Genomic DNA, 19,152 nt, shown 5'->3' with positions numbered 1-19,152 from the left:
TTGCGGTACGCGGGCCTCTCATTGTTGTGGCCTCTCCCGTTGCAGAGCACAGGCTCCTGACGCGCAGGCTCAGCGGCCATGGCTCGCAGGCCCAGCCGCTCCGTGGCATGTGGGATCTTCCCAGACCAGGGCACGAAACCGTGTCCCCTGCATCGGCAGGCAGACTGTCAACCACTGCGCCACCAGGGAAGCCCCAGGTGGTTCTTATCGGCCAACTTGGGGAAAACCTTCTTCTAAGACTTTGTGGCTGAAAATGTAGTCTGCAGAGCTGTGCTATCGGTACCAGCTGGGAGCTGTTCAGAAATGCAGAATCCCAGGCTCCCCTAACCTGAGATCTGCTGAGTCAGAATCTGCATTTCAACAACATCCCCATATGATCCGTGGACACCTTTGAGTTGAGAGGCGCCACTGTAAACTATCCTCTAATTGGCTGGTTTCTGGAAAAGTAAGTAGCCGTTTTGGCCATGTGTTTCCCCTGATATGCATGAAGAGAAAGCAAAAGACTGAAATAATATTGGTTGGTCTTGCACTCACTTAGACACAAACCAGGACCCGCAGTAACGACTGGGATTTGTATCAATAAAATCAGCTGCGGTATATAAACAAAGTACCATTTCTAGACATTTCAATAACCTTGCCTCTTCAAGTTGATCTCTGAGTTTTAGGATTCAAGCTTCATGTTAATTCCTCCTACATCATTCACCCTCTTTAATTAATTTAGCTCCCACCAAGGAGTTGCTGAGATTCCTCCATCTAAGTACGCGCCCTCTGTTTCTCATAGGAAAGCCCATTTCATCAGTTTCCAGTAGTAAAGAGAAGGACGGGGACCACCTTACCGAGTTCTCTGCCATTAGCCGCTTGACTCTGGCTTTCAGCTTCTCCTCTTGCTGTAGCCTTTCCTCGGTCAGCTTCTCCTTCTCTGCCAGATGCTGCCGTAACTCTTCTTGCAGCAAATACTGCTGAGTTTCCCGAGAACTGTTGATCTTCATCTGAAATGAGGGGAAGGGGAACTGCAGCTGATGGGGGACAGGACTAACGCAGGAGTCATTTCCACTACCTTTGGGGGCGGGACAAAGGTTCACGAAACTTTCTTCAAAACACAGAAAAATGATGCTTAGCTTAGTAACTAATAGCGAAGTAGTAGAGCATCGTGGTTAAGAGCTCAGACTCTAGATCAAGATAGAATCTCAGCTCTAGTTCTTTCTAGACACTTCTTCGTATAGAAAATAAGCGGGTGAACTAAGGCAGGCCGTCTTCCTCCTCTTTCATCCCTGCCGGCCGCTTGGGTGCGGGATTCCGTGGAGAGCACGGGCCCGTGAAGGGGCTCTGCAGCACGCCTACCTGACCTACTGCCCTTTCCAAATTGGCTTTAATGAGGTTTTCTCTGTTCCTCATTTCTTTCAGCTGAAGCAATTTCCTTCTGGAATCCTCCCGAAGCTTCTCTTCCACCTGAAAGGATGATGAAAGCGTGGGCTTGCTGCTAATGTGATCATCATGCCCTCTGGGGAAACTCTTCTGGGGGGGTGCTAGTGGCAGTGGGGGAGTCCCTGAGGGGTAGGGACAGCTGCAGCCCAGCAGCAGGGGTCACAGGCATGCACAGGGTGGAGGCAAACTCACAGGCAGTTGCCCCCTACAGGAAAGGGCCGAGCTCTGCACCCGGGGCTCAACTATGTTCTACCGCACACTCCCATCCCAGCTCGGTCGCTAACAAGCCGTACGACACTCGGAAAGTTATTTCACTGCTCCGTGACTCAGTGTCCTCATCTGTCAAATGGGGATGATGATACTAGTATCACTGCATAGAGTTATTGTGGGGATTCAATGTTTGGAATAGTGCTTAAGGGCTCTGTGAGTATGTTAAGTACTGTTGTAACCTATGAAAGGTGGACGGGAATGTCCGCCGTACAGTCTCGTTCTAAAAACTCGTGATGGGTACTTGGAAATGTTATGATTGGGTTTATTATCATAACTGTTTGTCGTTACCACTTTGAGCACACTCACTGGTGGTAACCTCTCTGGAGGCTTGCTAAAGCAAACTCTGTTAAGAATTGCAGCCTGCAAACGAAGGCATTTAAAGTGGAGAAGCTTGCCTACTTTCCCCCCCTTGCGTGGGTAACAGTCAACACACGGTAAGCTTGGGCGTGCTCCACGCTACCCTTGGCTGGCCAGTGTAGGCCTCGCAGCTGCTCAGTTCTTGGATGCACCTGCTGAGCCCTGGGCCCTGGCACTAACAGGAAATGAGGCAAACTCTCGTAAATAAATGGAAAGTTATTGTGCTGAAACAAATTCACAGGCTCTTTTTTTAGGGATCTGAAGAGGGGGATCACAGGGATGTAATAAAAGACCCAGAAAAGCCCTTAAGAGCTTTCTTCTGAGTAGTGTGGTCCAGTGGAAGAGCCTCTACCCAGCTCCGTTACCTTGGAAAAGTCATCTAAGCTCTCTGGGCCTTAGTTTTCTCCCAGGTCTAAACATGCTCTGACTTCTATGTCAGCAGCCTTTTTCATGTGCTGCAAAAGCCAAGTCCAGCCTTGGACTCTGCCCCTGTCTGTGTTCTGCATGAACAGCCCCCGTTCCCGTCCCCAAGCCTCTAGAGTCACCCTCAGCGTCCGCCCTGCTCCCTCTCTCACACTCGGGGGTCTCACGCCTGTCCACCAACCCCTCTCACATGCAAGCTGGACTGTGACAACTGGCCTCCTCGCCTCGAGTTTAGTTTCTTCCAGTGCAATCTTAACGGTACTGGGAGAGTTACCCAGCTGTAAGGCAGCTCTGTCCAACAGAACTTTCTGCAACGGTACAGGTACTCTGAGCAAGGCTGTGTTGTCTAATATGGCAGCCATCAGCCACATCTGGGGATCGAGCACTCGAAATGTGGCTGGTGTGACGGAGGAACTGAACTAAAAATTTTAGTTAATTTTCATTAATTTCAGTGTAAACAGTAGCATGTGGCTGTTTGCTACGCCAGGGTAACTGAAGTTAGACGAACTTGGAGTCAGACAAAACCGACTGTGCAACTGGGCTACTTTACTAGTAACTAGTAGCCTTGACTTTCTCATCTGTAAAATGGAGAGGATGATTTCTAGATCACAGCGCTGTTGTGAAGATGAAGAGGTGAAATGTTCAAGGTAACGCCTAGTACGTGAGAAACTGTAACTATCATTTTCACCCTGATTACTGTCCACGAATGTCATTGCATCAGTCACTTGTTCAGAAGCCTTAGGAGCTCCCCACTGCCTGTGTGGTACAGAGCCGAAGCGCCTGAACTAAGGCAAAACACCAAGCCAGGGATTCAAGAAGCCCCTACGAACTCTGAACGAGGTAAATAAAACTGAATCCACACCTAGATAAACCATAATAAAACTGCTGGAAATCAAGGGAAAAGACAATCTTAAAAGCAACCGGAGAAAAAGACAGATTATGCAAAGGTACAACAGTTAGGCTTACAGATGACTTCTAAATAGAAATAATAGGAGCCGCAAGACAATAGTGACATATCTAATGCTGTATCTAATGTGCTGAAAGAAAAGAGTTGCCCTTGTAGAATTCAATACGCAGTCAAATGTGTTTTAAGAGTGAAGGTTAAATATACATCTCCAGACAGACACACAGGCACATCTGAGAATTTGTCATCAGCAGAGCCACAATGAGGGAAAACATTAAAAGGTATTCTTCAGACACAAGAAAAATGAACCCAAGTGGGTGATCAGAGATGCAGAAAAGACAAGCAACAGTAAGGGTGATGTGTGGATATGATACTGACGATAGCAAAACACTAATAATGTCTTGTGGGGTTTTAACTATCAAGAGGAGTTTAGGAAATGACAGCAATGGCTTCTAACTCTGGAGGGGGTCAGTGAAGTTAAGGTGTTTGAAGCTCACTGCACTGTCAAGGAGAAGGGCAGGATCATCAACTACTAGTGCCTCCTGGGAAGTTAAGAATGCAGGGCTTCCCTGGTGGCGCAGTGGTTGAGAGTCCGCCTGCCGATGCAGGGGACATGGGTTCGTGTTCCGGTCCGGGAGGATCCCACATGCAGCGGAGCGGCTGGGCCCGTGAGCCATGGCCGCTGAGCCTGTGCGTCCGGAGCCTGTGCTCCGCAACAGGAGAGGCAACAAGAGTGAGAGGCCCACGTACCACAAAAAAAAAAAAAAAAAAAAAAAAGAATGCATACTGTAGTCTTCAGGATGACTACTAAGAGAATAGTAGAAGAATGAAAAACTTAACTAATGTGTGATTTTGGTGAGTCAAGGATGAATGTTATTGTCTTACTATTACTAAGAGAATAGTAATAAAGTGAAATATTTCCAAGCTAATAGAGGGGGAAAGTGGAATAAGAGAAAACCATCCACTCAGAAGGAGGCAAGAAAGGAGAGAAAAAGGAACATACCACGGATGGTACAACTGGTATTGAGCAAGAAGGTAGATTTAAACCCCAGTACACGAGTAATTACATAATATAAATGGACTAAAAGTCATAGATTGTCAAACTGGATTTTGTAAAAATGATATGCTATTTGAAGGCATATGTCTAAACCTTAAGACAAAAATTGACAGAGAACATATGAAAAAGATATGGTATGAAAACTCTAACCAACAGAAAGCCAGTGATGAAGCTAAATGACAAAGGAGACGTTAAGGGAGAAACACTACTAGAGATGAAAAGGGACATTTCATGATGATCTAAAGTTTTGCTCTACAGGAAGTATTAGTATTCTAAATTTATATGCACCTAGTAACACAGCCTCAAAATATATAAAGCAAACATCGTTCATATTAAAAGAAGAAACACACAAATGACAAACATGTTGAGATTTTTAAAAACATTCTCAATGATGGAACAACAAGACAAAAAAAATCAATATGAGAATTTAAGTGGGAACAACATCATTGGCAAACTTTATTTAATGGATCAATTCTTTCTTAGATAATTTCAAAATTAAGATCTGAAGGCAGTCTAGGGTAGTGGTTACACACAGGAGCTTTGGAGTCAGGCAGACCTGGATTCAAGTTCTGCCACAACTACTTTATGCAAGTGAACTTGGATAACTTCCTTCACCTCTGTGAGCCTCAGTTTTCCCGACTGTAAAGTGGGGATAATACCAGTATAGACCGCATGGGGTCATTGTGAGGATGAACAGAGATGATGCAGGTGGAGTGCTTGCCCCAGAGTGGTTCCCAGGCCGACCTGTCCCTGCCATACCTTGCTCTTTTCCCGCAGCGTCATAGAGATCAGGCTCTGCTCGCTATTGCTCCTTTTCAGCTTCACCCTGAGCTTCCTCATTTCTTTTTCCATGTCATGGATTTGCTGAAAGAGTTCCAACAACAGGGAAGTCAACTTCACAACTCATTTCATCCGGTTCATTGAGGCAGAAACCTAGTCTGGGATTTGCTTAACTCCTTCCCTTTGGGGACAATTCCACATGTTTGAGGCAAAGTAGACTTTCTTTCAACGGATGCAAGAAAGGGCTAGGTGAGGGAAAATTTGAGTTTCTTTTGAAGATCAGCATGGATCCTGGATTAAACAGTACAAGATACCTATCCACTCATTATAATCTCTTTCCTTGGGGTATATGTTTGAGTTCAATCGAAATAAGGGCTGTTTGGAAGACACAATGGGCACAGTTTGGAAGAAAAGAACAATGACATTTTTCTTTTTTCTCATTTGAGGCAGAGAAGTGTGCTCCTGACAGAGAGAAGAACACACGTCTCCTGCCCCCATCCCAGGCACCGTCCTTCCCAATGGATGGAAAACGTATGCCTGGTGATGTGCACGAGGGTTCGGGCCGTTACAGGGGGTGAACATTTACATTTAGTGGTCATCTTTCCATTGTATTCATTTTTATGTTCACCTTCCATACAAGGCCAGTGATACATTTGCTTTTTATTTTGTTTTTATGGATTGTTGTAAAATTGAATGTATTTAAGCAAAAATACTTCAAGAAGAGTTGTGTTAATAACAGTGTTCAGGGCCGTGATAAAATTTGTGACAGTGGATCATGAAAGTCTGGGCATCACAAGTCCAGGGGTAGGGACCATGGTGAATTTCTAGCAGCATACGGTGGCCACCTCCCGTCCCTTTCCCCAGGGAAAACCTGATGAGGGGCCTTGAGCCAACTGCCCAGAAAATCTGGGAGAGTTTGTTTTCCATGATCTTTTCACCCATCTCTTTGAGGCTAGCAAATCAAAGAATTAGGAGACTACATTAACAGACAAACACCCAGAAAGCCCCAGAGCTTGTGCTAGCTAATGGGCCAAGGAACCCCTCCAAAACCCTCAAGGCCAAAATCTAGGCTTTCAGTGGACACCGAGGGGTCAGGAGGTTCAACACACGGTTTTGCAGAGTTTTAACTCTTTCTCTTGGGCTTCCCAGTTCTCCTTCTGGGCATCTTGTTTCTGTAACTCTTCTTTCAGCACTGAGCACTGTGGATTAAAAGGACAAGGCCACGGGGGCTTGGCTGGGGGTCCCAAGTACCTGTGTTCACGCCCAGGAGTGTTTCCTGCTGTATAACCCAATCACACTTCTGAATTCTGAGAGGCGAGACCATTTGTGTGATGGGAGCACGGGATCCTGCAGTCGTTCCCAGTTCACCCCTCTCATGAGTTCTGAGGAATAGAGCATCTAAATTCCTCTTCAAAAGCCAGCAAACTTCACTGGAGGGGAAATCCAGCTTTGTAGACTCTGGGTACTTAGGGTGCAGGAATTGGGATGTTTTCACGCTGTGACCGGTGAGGGTGGAGGGGGCCGAGCCAGTGAGCTGGGGTCCATCTTAGGGCTTTTGTGCAGGTTGCATCTCAAAGACACAACTGCCCTGACTGGTGTGGAGGGGTAAACGGAGCTGTCTTGCCCGAGGGCGGCTTGGCAACAGGCATTAAGGGCATAAGCATGGATGTGCCTTCTTTTGACCCAGCAATTCCCACTTTAGGCATGTACCTTAAGGACAATGACTGGAGAAATAAGTAAATCTGTAGTTTCAAGGATGCTCTTCACAGAATTGTCAGTAACAGTGGAAGAAAAAAAAAAAGAGGAAACAACCCAAGTGTTGTTTAGAACAGCAGACCACTCTATAACACTGGGTACATCCAGGAGAAAGTATGTAGCTTTTTTTTTTTTTTTTTTTTTTTTTTTGCTGTACGCGGGCCTCTTACTGCTGTGGCCTCTCCCGTTGCGGAGCACAGGCTCCGGACACACAGGCTCCGCGGCCATGGCTCGCGGGCCCAGCCGCTCCGCGGCATGTGGGATCTTCCGGGATCGGGGTACGAAACCGTGTCCCCTGCATCGGCAGGCGGACTCTCAACCACTGCGCCACCAGGGAAGCCCAAGTATGTAGCTTTTAAGACGAATGATAAGAGCGTTGATTTATTAGAATGGGAAAATAATAAGGATTTATAAATTTTTTAAATGTGCATAGTATAAATTCACTATCAAATGATTGATTGATTGATTTCTAGGCAATATATAGAAACAAGACTGGAAAAACAGACATGAACATATTAACACTGATTTCTCAAGGTAGCATTTCCTCTCCTCTCTTTTTATTTTTTCTTCTCAATGTCATCTACTTATTTTTCTAAAATTAACACACATGATGTATGTCATTAAAAAAAAAAGGCATCTCAAATGTTCACAAGAGCAGTACCCTTGGTGGTGACGAGCCCTTGTGCTATTGGCCAGCACAGTCTAGAGGAGAAGGGACCTCATTCCAAGGTCAACGAGGAAGGGGAAACGGGGACATAAACCATCCAAATGCACTTCAGGAGGTAGAAGAGCCAAGCAGGTGCTGTCTTTGCAGATTCCTTCTACTTAGCACCAGCTCTGCATCCCCTTCCCGTCCCCAACACACACACACACACACACCCCACAGTAAACAGCTATAGCACATGCCTGGGAAGACACTCTGCTTGGGAGAAACGAATGCAGAGGGCTTGGCCAGGCAGCCGACCTCGGGCAGAGGCAGAAGAGCACAACGAAAACCAGCCTCCCACTTCTCGCAAAATGATTTTGTCATCCCCATTTCACAGATGGGGAAATGGAGGCCAAATAAGTTACAGTAAAAGAAAGCTCTGGGATTGGACCCTGGTCTGTCTGATCCCAAAGCTCATGCAGTGCCTTTCACCAGCTCCAAACTGGGTATGGTAATACATACCAGGTATTACTTACTGTGCCATTTCCTTGGAACCTCAAGATCTGTTCTCACCCCATCCCCATGCAGACCTAGCTATCGGGTAGCCTCTGGGAATCTCTGAGTTGCCACCTGAGATGAAAGCTTTTGAGGTTTTACCTTGACTCACAGAAACAGGCACATCATGCAAATACTGAGAAATCTTATCCTATAGAGGCAGGATTCTAAAGTTAGCATTGAAGGCAAGATTTGCAAATAGTCAAAGTTACATGTAAAAAGCTCTTTGCTTGCCTACCACGTTCATCTTCCATAGAGACATTCTACACACTAAAGTCTAAGGAAGAAATGAGAGTCTGCGTGTTTGCATCTGGATCTTCAAACGTTCTGCTTTGAAGACAATTATGAGAACCAGTGGTGCTGGGACCACAATGCAGCCGTGTGGTCATCCTTGCTCACAGAGAGATCGTATTCTGCTTAATATTAAACTTTGCAATGGCAGTATATGTTCATAGGTGTGTTTGTTGCTGGGATTAAACAAACTCATTTATAATAGGGGTTAGAAAATGTTTGCTGGATTTGAAAATCTATTATGCTTATTCTGAGCCACATACATGCTGTCCTTTGAAAGGCTTCAGAGAAGTTGGCCACCTGCCCAGCAACTACCCTCCCTGTGTCCTTGGGCACTGGCCTCATCTCACCACCGTGTGTCATGTGACTCCACTGTGTCTGCTTTTCGCAGCTACAATTTGCTGATGACCCGACACTCACTCTGGAGCTGAGGGCTTCGAGCTGGTGATCCTTTTCTTTGTTCTCACTTTTCAGTTGATTCACTTCCTGTTGTAGTTGTTGAACTTGGCCATCCTTTACTAACACGTCTCTTTGCAAAGATGACACCATCTCTGTAAAAGAACCAAACAAACCAAAACAAAAGACTCATGGAGGTCAAAGAGGCAGGAAGGATTATTGGCAACACTATGGCTGTCAGCCAACGTTTGGACAAGACCTTCCAAGCCTGGGCCACCACCGGTGCCCGCTTAGAACTGGGGAGGCTTTTTCCAAGGGTCCCAGAGCAGGAATGGGAATGAGAGCAAAGTCCACGGAACAGGGTTTGAGGCTTCAGTGAGAATGAGGGGCAGTCAGCACCAGCGAGAGGAGAAACCTTTGGGGGCCACTTGTGGGCACAGGCCAGGCAAAGCTGGGAGGAGAGGCCACACCATGGGCATGGGAAACAGAGGCCCAGCACAGGGAAGGTCCAGGAATTCTTCTCCAGAGGCCAGGAGACGGGCGTGTGGCAGAGGGCACTGCTGGACGCTATTGATGGGGTGGTTGGTTTCTCAGTCCTCTGAGTTTGGACACCTCTCTACCACTTATTAGCTTGGTGGTCTTGGACAAGCTATTTCACCTCCCACTGTCTGTCCACACAGAGTTATTGTAAGGGTCAAATGAGACGGTATGTCCCAAGAACACAAAGTGGCTAAATTATGTTTGTTCCATGGCGCCTATGATTTTTCTCGGCAGCCAGCTTCCAAAATGGCCCCAATGATCCCTGCCACCTAGAATTCATGCCCTGTGTAGCCCCTCCCACCCTGAATAGGGCTGCCATGGGTCACCAATATGATACTGTGGAAATGACGGACTGTTTCCTCTCAGGCTGGGTCATAAAAGACACTGTGGCCAACTCTTTGCTCCCTCTTGAATCACTCACTCTGGGGGAAGCCAACTACTGTGTCGTGAGGACACTCAAGCTGCCCTAGAGAGAAGCATGTGTGCTGAGGGACTAAGGCCTCCAGCCAATAGCCACATGAGCAGCCATTCTGAAGGGGGATCCTCCGGCTCCACCCGAGGCTTTAGATGACATGACTTAGGCCCCAGCCGACATCTTGACTGCAACTCATGAGAACTAAGTCACCCCCTGCTCAAATTCCTGAACTACAGAAACTGGGCGAGATAATAAATATTGGTTGGGGTTTTATCCATTACATTTTGGGGTAACTTGTTATGCAGCAATAGATAACTACTCCATTACTGTAGTATCATTTTTTTAACATCTTTATTGGAGTACAATTGCTTTACAATGGTGTTTTAGTTTCTGCTTTATAACCAAGTGAATCAGTTATGCGTATACATATATCCCCATATCTCTTCCCTCTTGCATTGTAGTATCATTTTGAATAAAAGTGGGAAGAAGGGTGCATAAATGCAGTGGTATTGGGTTATCTCATACGGTTCTTTTCTTGAAAGAACATCAGGCCCAGTTTTAGTGGTAGGTATCAATCAAGAATGTCTATGAAATAAAGCACAAAATGCTCCAGAATTTCAGTTTAAAAATGAGCTTTGCCTCCAGGACACAGTTCAGTTACTTGGAAATCCCTCTGGGGCTTGCCACACTTTGAGTGGGCCCAGCCCATCTCAAGCGTTATCCCAACCCAGGCCTGTCCGACTCCCTGATCGGAGAAGGAGGGATCTGAGACAGGCTTGATGCTTGGATGAGGTTTCACTGGCCGACATACGGGAGGAAGGTGAGGACCAGAGGGTTCATCCTTCCATTCCTGGTGCCCAGAACAGCACCTAGCCTGGGGGAGGTGCTCAGAAAATATCTGAGGACATCCCAAGTGAGGGAGGAGCATAAGCAGAGACCTGGGGGCAGCAGGGGGTGGGTGTGGGTGTGATTAAGTTGCAGAGTGAGGCAGAAGAAAAGCACAGATTCATACAGAGATGGGGATTCACGTGCGACTCAATGCTATGTCTGGCTTCTACAGCTGTGGGCATGTTTCCTGCTACGCGCTGGCTGCTTTCAGAGTGATGTGCCCCTCCGAGGCTCACTGCCCCCTCCCTGTCACCTGCTTCTCTCACGCCCCTCGTCTGTGATTGGTCCCATCCTCTTCAGGTCTCTAGGCATGTCAGTGCCTGCTTAAAAACCTCCACTGGATTCCCAACACCCTTGGAATAAAAACCCAGACCCCCCGACCCTGCCCAGCCCCACAATCCCCTGTTCACTCCATGCAGCCTCTCTTGCCCTTGGCTTGTCCTTGCCCACCTGAAACAGGTCCTCTCTAAAAGAAGGACATAGCGGTGGAGGATACAACATGAACTGGTTACAATCGGCTAGGTCCAAGGGGGCGTAAGATTCGACTTCCAGGGGAACTGGAGCCTCATTACAGGCTCATTGTAATACATGAGCGAAATGACACACCCACCAGCACCAGGACAGTTCGGAGGCTGACCTTAAAGGTCAAAAAGTGGGTGGTGGGGCTTCCCTGGTGGCACGGTGGTTGAGAGTCCGCCTGCCGATGCAGGGCACACGGGTTCGTGCCCCGGTCTGGGAAGATCCCACATGCCGTGGAGCGGCTGGGCCCATGAGCCATGGCCGCTGAACCTGCGCGTCCGGAGCCTGTGCTCCGCAATGGGAGAGGCCACAACAGTGAGAGGCCCGCGTACAGAAAAAAAAAAAAAAAATGTGGGTGTTGGCCCAATTCCTGGAAATCCCCGCCCCTTCCCCAAAATATTAGAGTTGTCCCAATCCTCCCACTCATTAGCCTATAAAATTACCCAGCCCATAAAAACTAACTGCCCCATATTTGGGGGCCTCTAGCCTTCTGAAATGGCCCACACTCTGTCTGTGGAGTGTGTTTCTCTCTAAAGAAATCCACTTCTTACTTTGTCTCTCAGTGAATTCTTTCTGCAATGAGACATAAAGAACCTGAGCTTTATTAAGTCCCGAGACCAGATGCGTGATCTCGATTAAAAGATAGTGGGTTCTGAGTGGGTTCGAGTCCCAGCCCACGGGTTCAAGTCCCACCTGAGTTCCATGGTTGCACACCCACTAAGCTGGTCCCCCTTGGCCTCCCCCCCTGAAGCGCTGGCCACCAAGACACACAGTTTATTTTCTCCACAGCAGCACTGCTCTCTGACGTGGGCTTGTTTATTCATCCCTTTACTTTTATTGTCTGTCACCCCCTCCCGAATCTGTGAGTACAGGAATCTGACTGTCTTGCTTGGCTCTCCCTCCCCGGAGCCTGGAACGGGGCCTGACACCTAGTAGGAGCTCAAGAAACATGTGGAAGCAATGAAGGAATCCAGGGAATCAAAGCTCAGCCACAGCTGTGCGTTGGCTGCCCCTCTCCCAACCCAAGCCCTTTATCAGGGAACCACCTTGGATCAAATTAGAAAATGGTTTCCCTTGGGCCCAAGTGCACTCGGCTGAAATGGGTGAGACCATGGGTGCCTTAAAGGAGTGACCCCATTTTGTCCACGCTATAGTTTGCACTCACGCTGCTTTGTGGAACCACCCAAGCCACAAGGCGACCTGTGTTCTCCCTGGTGGGGCCAGTGCTCAGGAGACCTTGTAGCCAAGAGATACCATTCTCTCAAATATTTACCAGGCCCTGCCCTCGGAACTGGGTGGCAAGAAACCTCCACTGAGGGAGAACTCTAATGCACCGACACGGGTGATCCCTGAGGCTGCACCCAGGTCACGGGCACAGGTGCGCTGGTTGACTGGTGATGTCTGCAGGGGGAGGGCAGAAGCTCTGGGGCCTGAATGCACAAGGGTCTCACCTGACGTGATGGCGGCCTCCCTCCTTAAGTTCTCGGCCTCGTGCTTCAGGGAGGTGATTTCTAAGTTTCTCTCAGACAGGGTCTGGCACAGCACCTGGTTGTAGCCTTGCTGTAGGGCACTGATCTGTGGAAGGAGGCAACACACAGTCAGAGGGGCCAGCCAGGCCTGCAGGACACGCCGGTACTTCTCCAACGTTGGGCAAAGAGTCGGGTTGATCTTGGATCGGGCTGTTGGGGAAACCAAGGTTTTCCGTTGTCACTAGTGGAAGGGGCAGGAGGGGGCCTGTTCCTTCAGTGACCACCATGTCATCGGTCCTCGAGACACGGACCTTATCTTTGTGGCCACCCAGGGGCTCCGGTGCTGCTGTCTTCCTATGACCTGTGGGTTTTCAGCCATAAATAGACCAGCTGTTGGTTCCAGATCATCCAGCACTGACTGGATGCACAGCAAAGTTCAAGAGCCGGGAGCAGGTTATGAAATGAATTCCCTCTAATGAGAATAGAGGGTAGTTTATACCTCACAGAACACTCCAGAGTTTACAGAGCCCGTTCACACATGCTACACTGATACTCGTCACAGCGTTGCTGAAGGCTGACGTTCCCATTAATGTGCCCATTTTGCAAGGGAGCCAGGTTGAGACTCAGAGAGGCGAGGCCCCCTGCTCGGGATCACGTGGCTGGTCAGACGTGGAGTCTGATTCAAACCCAGTCTTTAGTTGCCTGGTTCCTCCTTCCCAGGTGGCTCTAGGAATGAGCGTGAGAAGTTGGAGGCTGTAAAGCATGGCATGGACTCAGGAGCCGGACTGTGGCCTTCAAGTCCTGCCTCTGCCCGTGCCAGTTAACGGGCTTTGTGAACACCAGGAGGACACCATAGTCTGTTTCCTTTTGTTCAGTCTGCACGCGGGGTGATGGTAGTCCCAACCTGATAGGATTGTTAGAAGTATTTTAATAAGTTAACATGTGTACAGGTGCTCAGATCATGCCTGGCACACGGCACAGGGGGATGAGCTGTGACGGTCCTCTCCTCTGACTACCCACGGGGTGTTTTTTAGTTTTGTTTTGGGGTTTTTGTGTGTTTTTCTTGCGGTACGCGGGCCTCTCACAGTTGTGGCCTCTCCCATTGAGGAGCACAGGCTTCGGACGCGCAGGCTCAGCGGCCATGGCTCACGGGCAGAGCCGCTCCGCGGCATGTGGTATCTTCCCGGACCGAGGCCCGAACCCGTGTCCCCTGCATCGGCAGGCGGACTCTCAACCACTGAGCCACCAGGGAAGCCCCTATCCATTCATCTCTTGATGACACTTAGGTTGCTTCCATATCTGGGTAATTGTAAACAATGATGCTCTGAACATTGGGGTGCATGTATCTTTTCAAATACATGTTTTTGAAAGCACGTGTTTTTGTTTTTTTTCAGATTTATACCCAGGAGTTGAGTTTCGAGGTCATATGGTAGTTCTATTTTCAGTTTTCTGAGAACCCTCCATACTGTTTTCCACAGTGGCTGTGCCAGTTTACATTCCTACCAACACTGTACCAGGGTTCCATTTTCTCTAAAAATTGTAAATTTTCTTCCTAGGGGTAATTGAGATGGTAGTTCAATAATAACATAAGATCAGGTGAAGTCTAAAGAAATTTTAGAAAACCTGGATAAAGTAAGAAAACATCTGTTCGCTGGCATCTGAATGTTAGAGAGACACCAAGACATGTGGGCCAAGTTCTGGAGAGAAGGGAAACACAGACGCAAGCTTGACATTTGGTGCAGCTTTCCTCCTTGGGGCATTTGCGGATTCAAATCTTACAGCCTAGGAGCTGAAAAGCCAAGGAGTTCCAAAGACTCTAACCACAGAAGCTGCTGGCATCCCTTGACTTGTAGGTGCAGCACTCTAGTCCTGCCTCTGTGGTCCCTGCCTCCGCCTCTTCTTTGTATATAATCTCCTCCTGTCTCTCACTTATAAGTACACTTACAGATGGCACTTAGGGCGAGGATAGTCTCAACTCAAAATCCTTATATCTGCAAAACTTTACCTTGTAAGGTAACATTCTCAGGTCCCAGGGATTAGAGCCTGAGATCTTTGGGGCCACCAGTCAGCCCACTGTAATCCCTAAACGTCTTCTCTCCTGAGGAAGGTCTAGGCTGGGCAGAAACCCCGACAGACATCTACCAGAGGCCAGATTGAGAGCCCTTTTAGAAGGTCAATTCTCAGCTCATTTGGAACCTTGCTATTGCGCTTTTTTTTTTTTTCTTTTCTTTTCGGTACGTGGGTCTCTCACTGTTGCGGCCTCTACCACTGCGGAGCACAAGCTCTGGACGCACAGGCTCAGCAGCCATGGCTCACGGGCCCAGCCACTCGGTGGCATGTGGGATCCTCCCGGACCGGAGCCCGAACCCGTGTCCCCTGCACTGGCAGGCGGACTCTCAACCACTGCTCCACCAAGGAAGCCCTGCCCTTTCTTTTTTCCTCCTGTTTGTCCTCAACAGGGGGAAGCATTAAGAGTAAATGAGGGGCTTCCCTGGTGGTGCAGTGGTTAAGAATCCGCCTGCCAATGCAGGGGACACAGGCTCGAGCCCTGGTCGAGGAAGATCCCACATGCTGCGGAGCAACTAAGCCCGTGCGCCACAACTACTGAGCCTGCATTCTTGAGCCTGCGAGCCACAACTACTGAAGCCTCCGTGCCTAGAGCCTGTGCTCCGCAACAAGAGAAGGCCATGGAATGAGAAGCCCGCGCAACACAACAAAGAGTAGCCCCTGCTCGCCACAACTAGAGAAAGCCCAGGTGCAGCAACAAAGACCCAATGCAGCCATAAATTTAAAAATAATAATAATAATAAAAAATAAATGCATTAGCAGATTTTGGGTTTCCTCTCATCGTTAGTGTATTGCTTTCATTCCTAAGACCCTAAAAAATGGGAAACCACTCCACTTTCCAGGAACACACTTTGCAACACGGATCCAGGGGAAGCTGTTTTCTTCCATAGACACTTCATGACCCCGGTTTCCACAACAGCAGGCACTGCTGGCTCTGCCAAGTTGCTGGAGAAGGGCACCTTATCTGCAAAGTCACGAATCCAAATGGGCCCCCATTGGCAAGGGTGGAAGGAAGTTGTTTGGCTTAGCTTCTTGGGGGATCAGAAGATTGGGAGTTCTGGGGGGGGACTGCAGGTACTTGCTGTCCCTTGGTGCAACGTCAGGGGAAAGAAAGGTCGCTGGTAGCTTCTCAGAGCTACCAGTTGGGGCTGTGCAGAGCGTCTTAGTAAATGCCATTTTGGTTGCAAATAACAGAAACTCAAACCGGCTGAAGCAAAAAAGGGGACATCTACGGGGAAGAAAAGATGGCTCCTGCCTGTCCAGACTCCTCAGCTTTGCTTGCCCTTTGATTCTCTAACCTTCCGCATTTCCTTTCAGTAAACTCCTTTTCTGTTTAAGTTAGCCACAGGAGATTTCTGTTGGTTGCAACCAGAGAATCTTGAATGATACAAAAAGTCCTAGTGGAACCCAAGGGCAGGCATTGGAATGGGCCTTTCCAAGAAAAGAAACCAAGAACCAGAAAGTCATCAGGAATCAGGGCAACTTTCTGCATCAGTTGGAATGCCTTCAGCTTTTTTTTTTTTTTCCTTCATGGAGCTCATAATCCATTCATTTATTCAATAAGCAATTATTGAGTATCTATCCTGTGCCAGGCACCCTGCTAGGTCTTAGAGTTCCATACAGGTATAAAATACGCCAAGACCCCTGTCCTCAAGTAGCTCACATTCTAGTGAAGATAAGACATGTGAGCACATAGAGTATATTCACAACACAAAATAAGAAGAGCTATGCCATGGACACATATACACCAGCAAACATAAAATAGATAGCTAGTGGGAAGCAGCCGCACAGCACAGGGAGATCAGCTCGGCGCCCCGCGACCACCTAGAGGGGTGGGACAGGGAGGGCGGGAGGGAGGGAGACGCAAGAGGGAAGAGACATGGGAACACATGCACATGCATAACTGATTCACCCTGCCACAAAGCAGAAACCGACACACCATTGTAAAGCAACTACACTCCAACAAAGATGCAAAAAAAAAAAAAAAAAAAAAGAGCTATGCCAGAGGGATGAAGCATGACTGTCTTCATAGACCTAGAAAGCACAGATGCAATTATCCTGGTAGAGAGGGCCTGGGCAGAGAATCGCAGGTAGGTGAACCTGTGTGCACAGAGAACATGGTATGTATGAGAAGCTGCAAGTTTTCAACATCCGTGGAGCAAAAGAGTTCTTGCAAAAGTAGTGGGAGACGTGGCTGAAGAAATTGGTTGAGGATGAAGTATAAAAAACCCACTGAAGTGTGATTTTTTTTTCCTGAGGAGGCACGGGGGAGCCATGGAAGATTTTTAAGCTGTTTGAGGACATGGTCAATTCTCTGGGTTTCAGAAAAGTCCCTCTGGAGTCTGGGATGTGGTGAAAGTTGGGCTGGACCTTTCACCAGCGGGCATGCTCAGTCGCTCAGCAAAGGTTTTCGCTCTGCCTTGGGAAATTTTTCACGCCGCTCTGGCAGCGGAGCTCGCCACGCCCACGGCTTCTCCTCACTGGATTGGTTGAACTCAGGGAGGCTACCAGGAGGCCCAGTTGACCTCCCAACTCCACACCCCCGCCCCCGCCTCCGCCCGTTAACGCTCTGGGCGCCCGCTGCCTTCAGCTTTAAATAACAGAAACCTGGATGTGGGTAGATGGTAAAAATTTGGAGCCCCTCCCAAATGAACTCTAGCCATGTGGCTTGCTTTGTCTGATGAGATGTTGGCAAACACATGGCAGGTGGAGACTTGAAAAGTGTGCTTTGAGGCTTTCTCTCTCCTGTTGCTCTTGGAAACCTGTACCCACCACACGTGGCCTGGTCTGGCCTGCTGGGTGATGAGGGACCACACCAGGCAGAATCAGACGTCCCAGCTGAGGCCTTTCTAGACCAGGGTTTCTCATTCTCGGTACTAATGACATATTGGATGAAATAGTACTTTGTTTATATACCACAGCTGATTTTATTGATACAAATCCCAGTCATTACTGCGGGTCCTGATTTGTGTCTAAGTGAGTGCAAGACCAACCAATAGTATTTCAGTCTTTTGCTTTCTCTTCATGCATATCAGGGGAAACACATGGCCAAAACGGCTACTTAGTTTTCCAGAAACCAGCCAATTAGAGGATACTTTACAGTGGCGCATCTCAACTCAAAGCTGTCCACAGATCATATGGGGATGTTGTTGAAATGCAGATTCTGACTCAGCAGGTCTCGGGTTGGGGGAGCCTGGGATTCTGCATTTCTGAACAGCTCCCAGCTGGTACCGATAGCACAGCTCTGCAGACTACATTTTCAGCCACAAAGTCTTAGCAGAAGGTTTTCCCCAAGTTGGCCGATAAGAACCACCTGGGGCTTCCCTGGTGGCGCAGTGGTGGACAGTCTGCCTGCCGATTCAGGGGACATGGTTTCGTGCCCTGGTCTGGGAAGATCCCACATGCCACATGCATTTGGACAGACGTTGCCAAATGCCCCCTGGGTGGCAAAATCGCCCCCAGTTGAGAACCACTGTCCTAACCCAGCTTGCCTGGCAATGACCAGGCTGGCATGTACGAAGCCACCCTAAACGAGGCCCAGCCAAACCAACCAGACCAGTGCAAGTGGCCAGCTTGACGCCTGGAATCCTGAGAACTAATAGTTGCCATTTTAAGTCACTAACTTTTGAGTGGTTGGCTCCACAGCCCAAACAGGTACATCTGACTACAGTGGCTGAAACTGATAGGATTGATTTATTTCTACAACAGGATGTACAGAGGTAGGCAGTTCAGGTACAGTGCAGAGCACAGTGATGCCACTAGGCTCCCACCCAGGCTTTTCATGTCTTTCCACTCCACTGTCCTTTGAGGTGGGCTTTGGTCTCTTGCTTGTTACCTGGTGATCCCCAACATGGCTGTTCCAGCTCCAAGTCCGAGCTCCAGGAGAGGAAATTTGTGGAGAAAAAGGACAAGGCCACGGGGGCTTGGCTGGGGGTCCCAAGTACCTGTGTTCACGCCCAGGAGTGTTTCCTGCTGTATAACCCAATCACACCTCTGAATTCTGAGAGGCGAGACCATTTGTGTGATGGGAGCACGGGATCCTGCAGTCGTTCCCAGTTCACCCCTCTCATGAGTTCTGAGGAATAGAGCATCTAAATTCCTCTTCAAAAGCCAGCAAACTTCACTGCAGGGGAAATCCAGCTTTGTAGACTCCGGGTACTTAGGGTGCAGGAATTGGGATGTTTTCACGCTGTGACCGGTGAGGGTGGAGGGGGCCGAGCCAGTGAGCTGGGGTCCATCTTAGGGCTTTTGTGCAGGTTGCATCTCAAAGACGCAACTGCCCCGACTGGTGTGGAGGGGTAAACGGAGCTGTCTTGCCCGAGGGCGGCTTGGCAACAGGCATTAAGGGCATAAGGATGGATGTGCCTTCTTTTGACCCAGCAATTCCCACTTTAG

General features: G+C 48.5%; 2 protein-coding genes across 2 annotated transcripts in view; one reads left to right on the top strand and one right to left on the bottom strand.

The window, feature by feature from the left end:
* The window catches only part of LOC132494286 (U3 small nucleolar RNA-associated protein 25 homolog), a 720,475-nt gene that overhangs the window by 312,699 nt on the left and 388,624 nt on the right, over window positions 1–19,152 (top strand). The gene's annotated exons all lie outside the window — the stretch shown is intronic.
* LOC132493223 (forkhead-associated domain-containing protein 1-like) overlaps window positions 1–19,152 on the bottom strand; it is a 37,431-nt gene that overhangs the window by 1,134 nt on the left and 17,145 nt on the right. The window contains exons 3-7 of the mRNA XM_060103546.1: window positions 8,884–9,014; window positions 6,326–6,415; window positions 5,196–5,300; window positions 1,342–1,449; window positions 837–989 (exon numbers count right to left, since the gene is read on the bottom strand). Of these exons, the coding sequence (XP_059959529.1) occupies window positions 837–989; window positions 1,342–1,449; window positions 5,196–5,300; window positions 6,326–6,415; window positions 8,884–9,014 (587 nt within the window). The remainder of the gene's footprint in view (window positions 1–836; window positions 990–1,341; window positions 1,450–5,195; window positions 5,301–6,325; window positions 6,416–8,883; window positions 9,015–19,152) is intronic.

Source organism: Mesoplodon densirostris, chromosome 7 (assembly GCF_025265405.1).
Source record: "Mesoplodon densirostris isolate mMesDen1 chromosome 7, mMesDen1 primary haplotype, whole genome shotgun sequence".
Classification (NCBI taxonomy): domain Eukaryota; kingdom Metazoa; phylum Chordata; class Mammalia; order Artiodactyla; family Ziphiidae; genus Mesoplodon; species Mesoplodon densirostris.
This window is presented reverse-complemented; position numbering and strand designations above follow the sequence as displayed.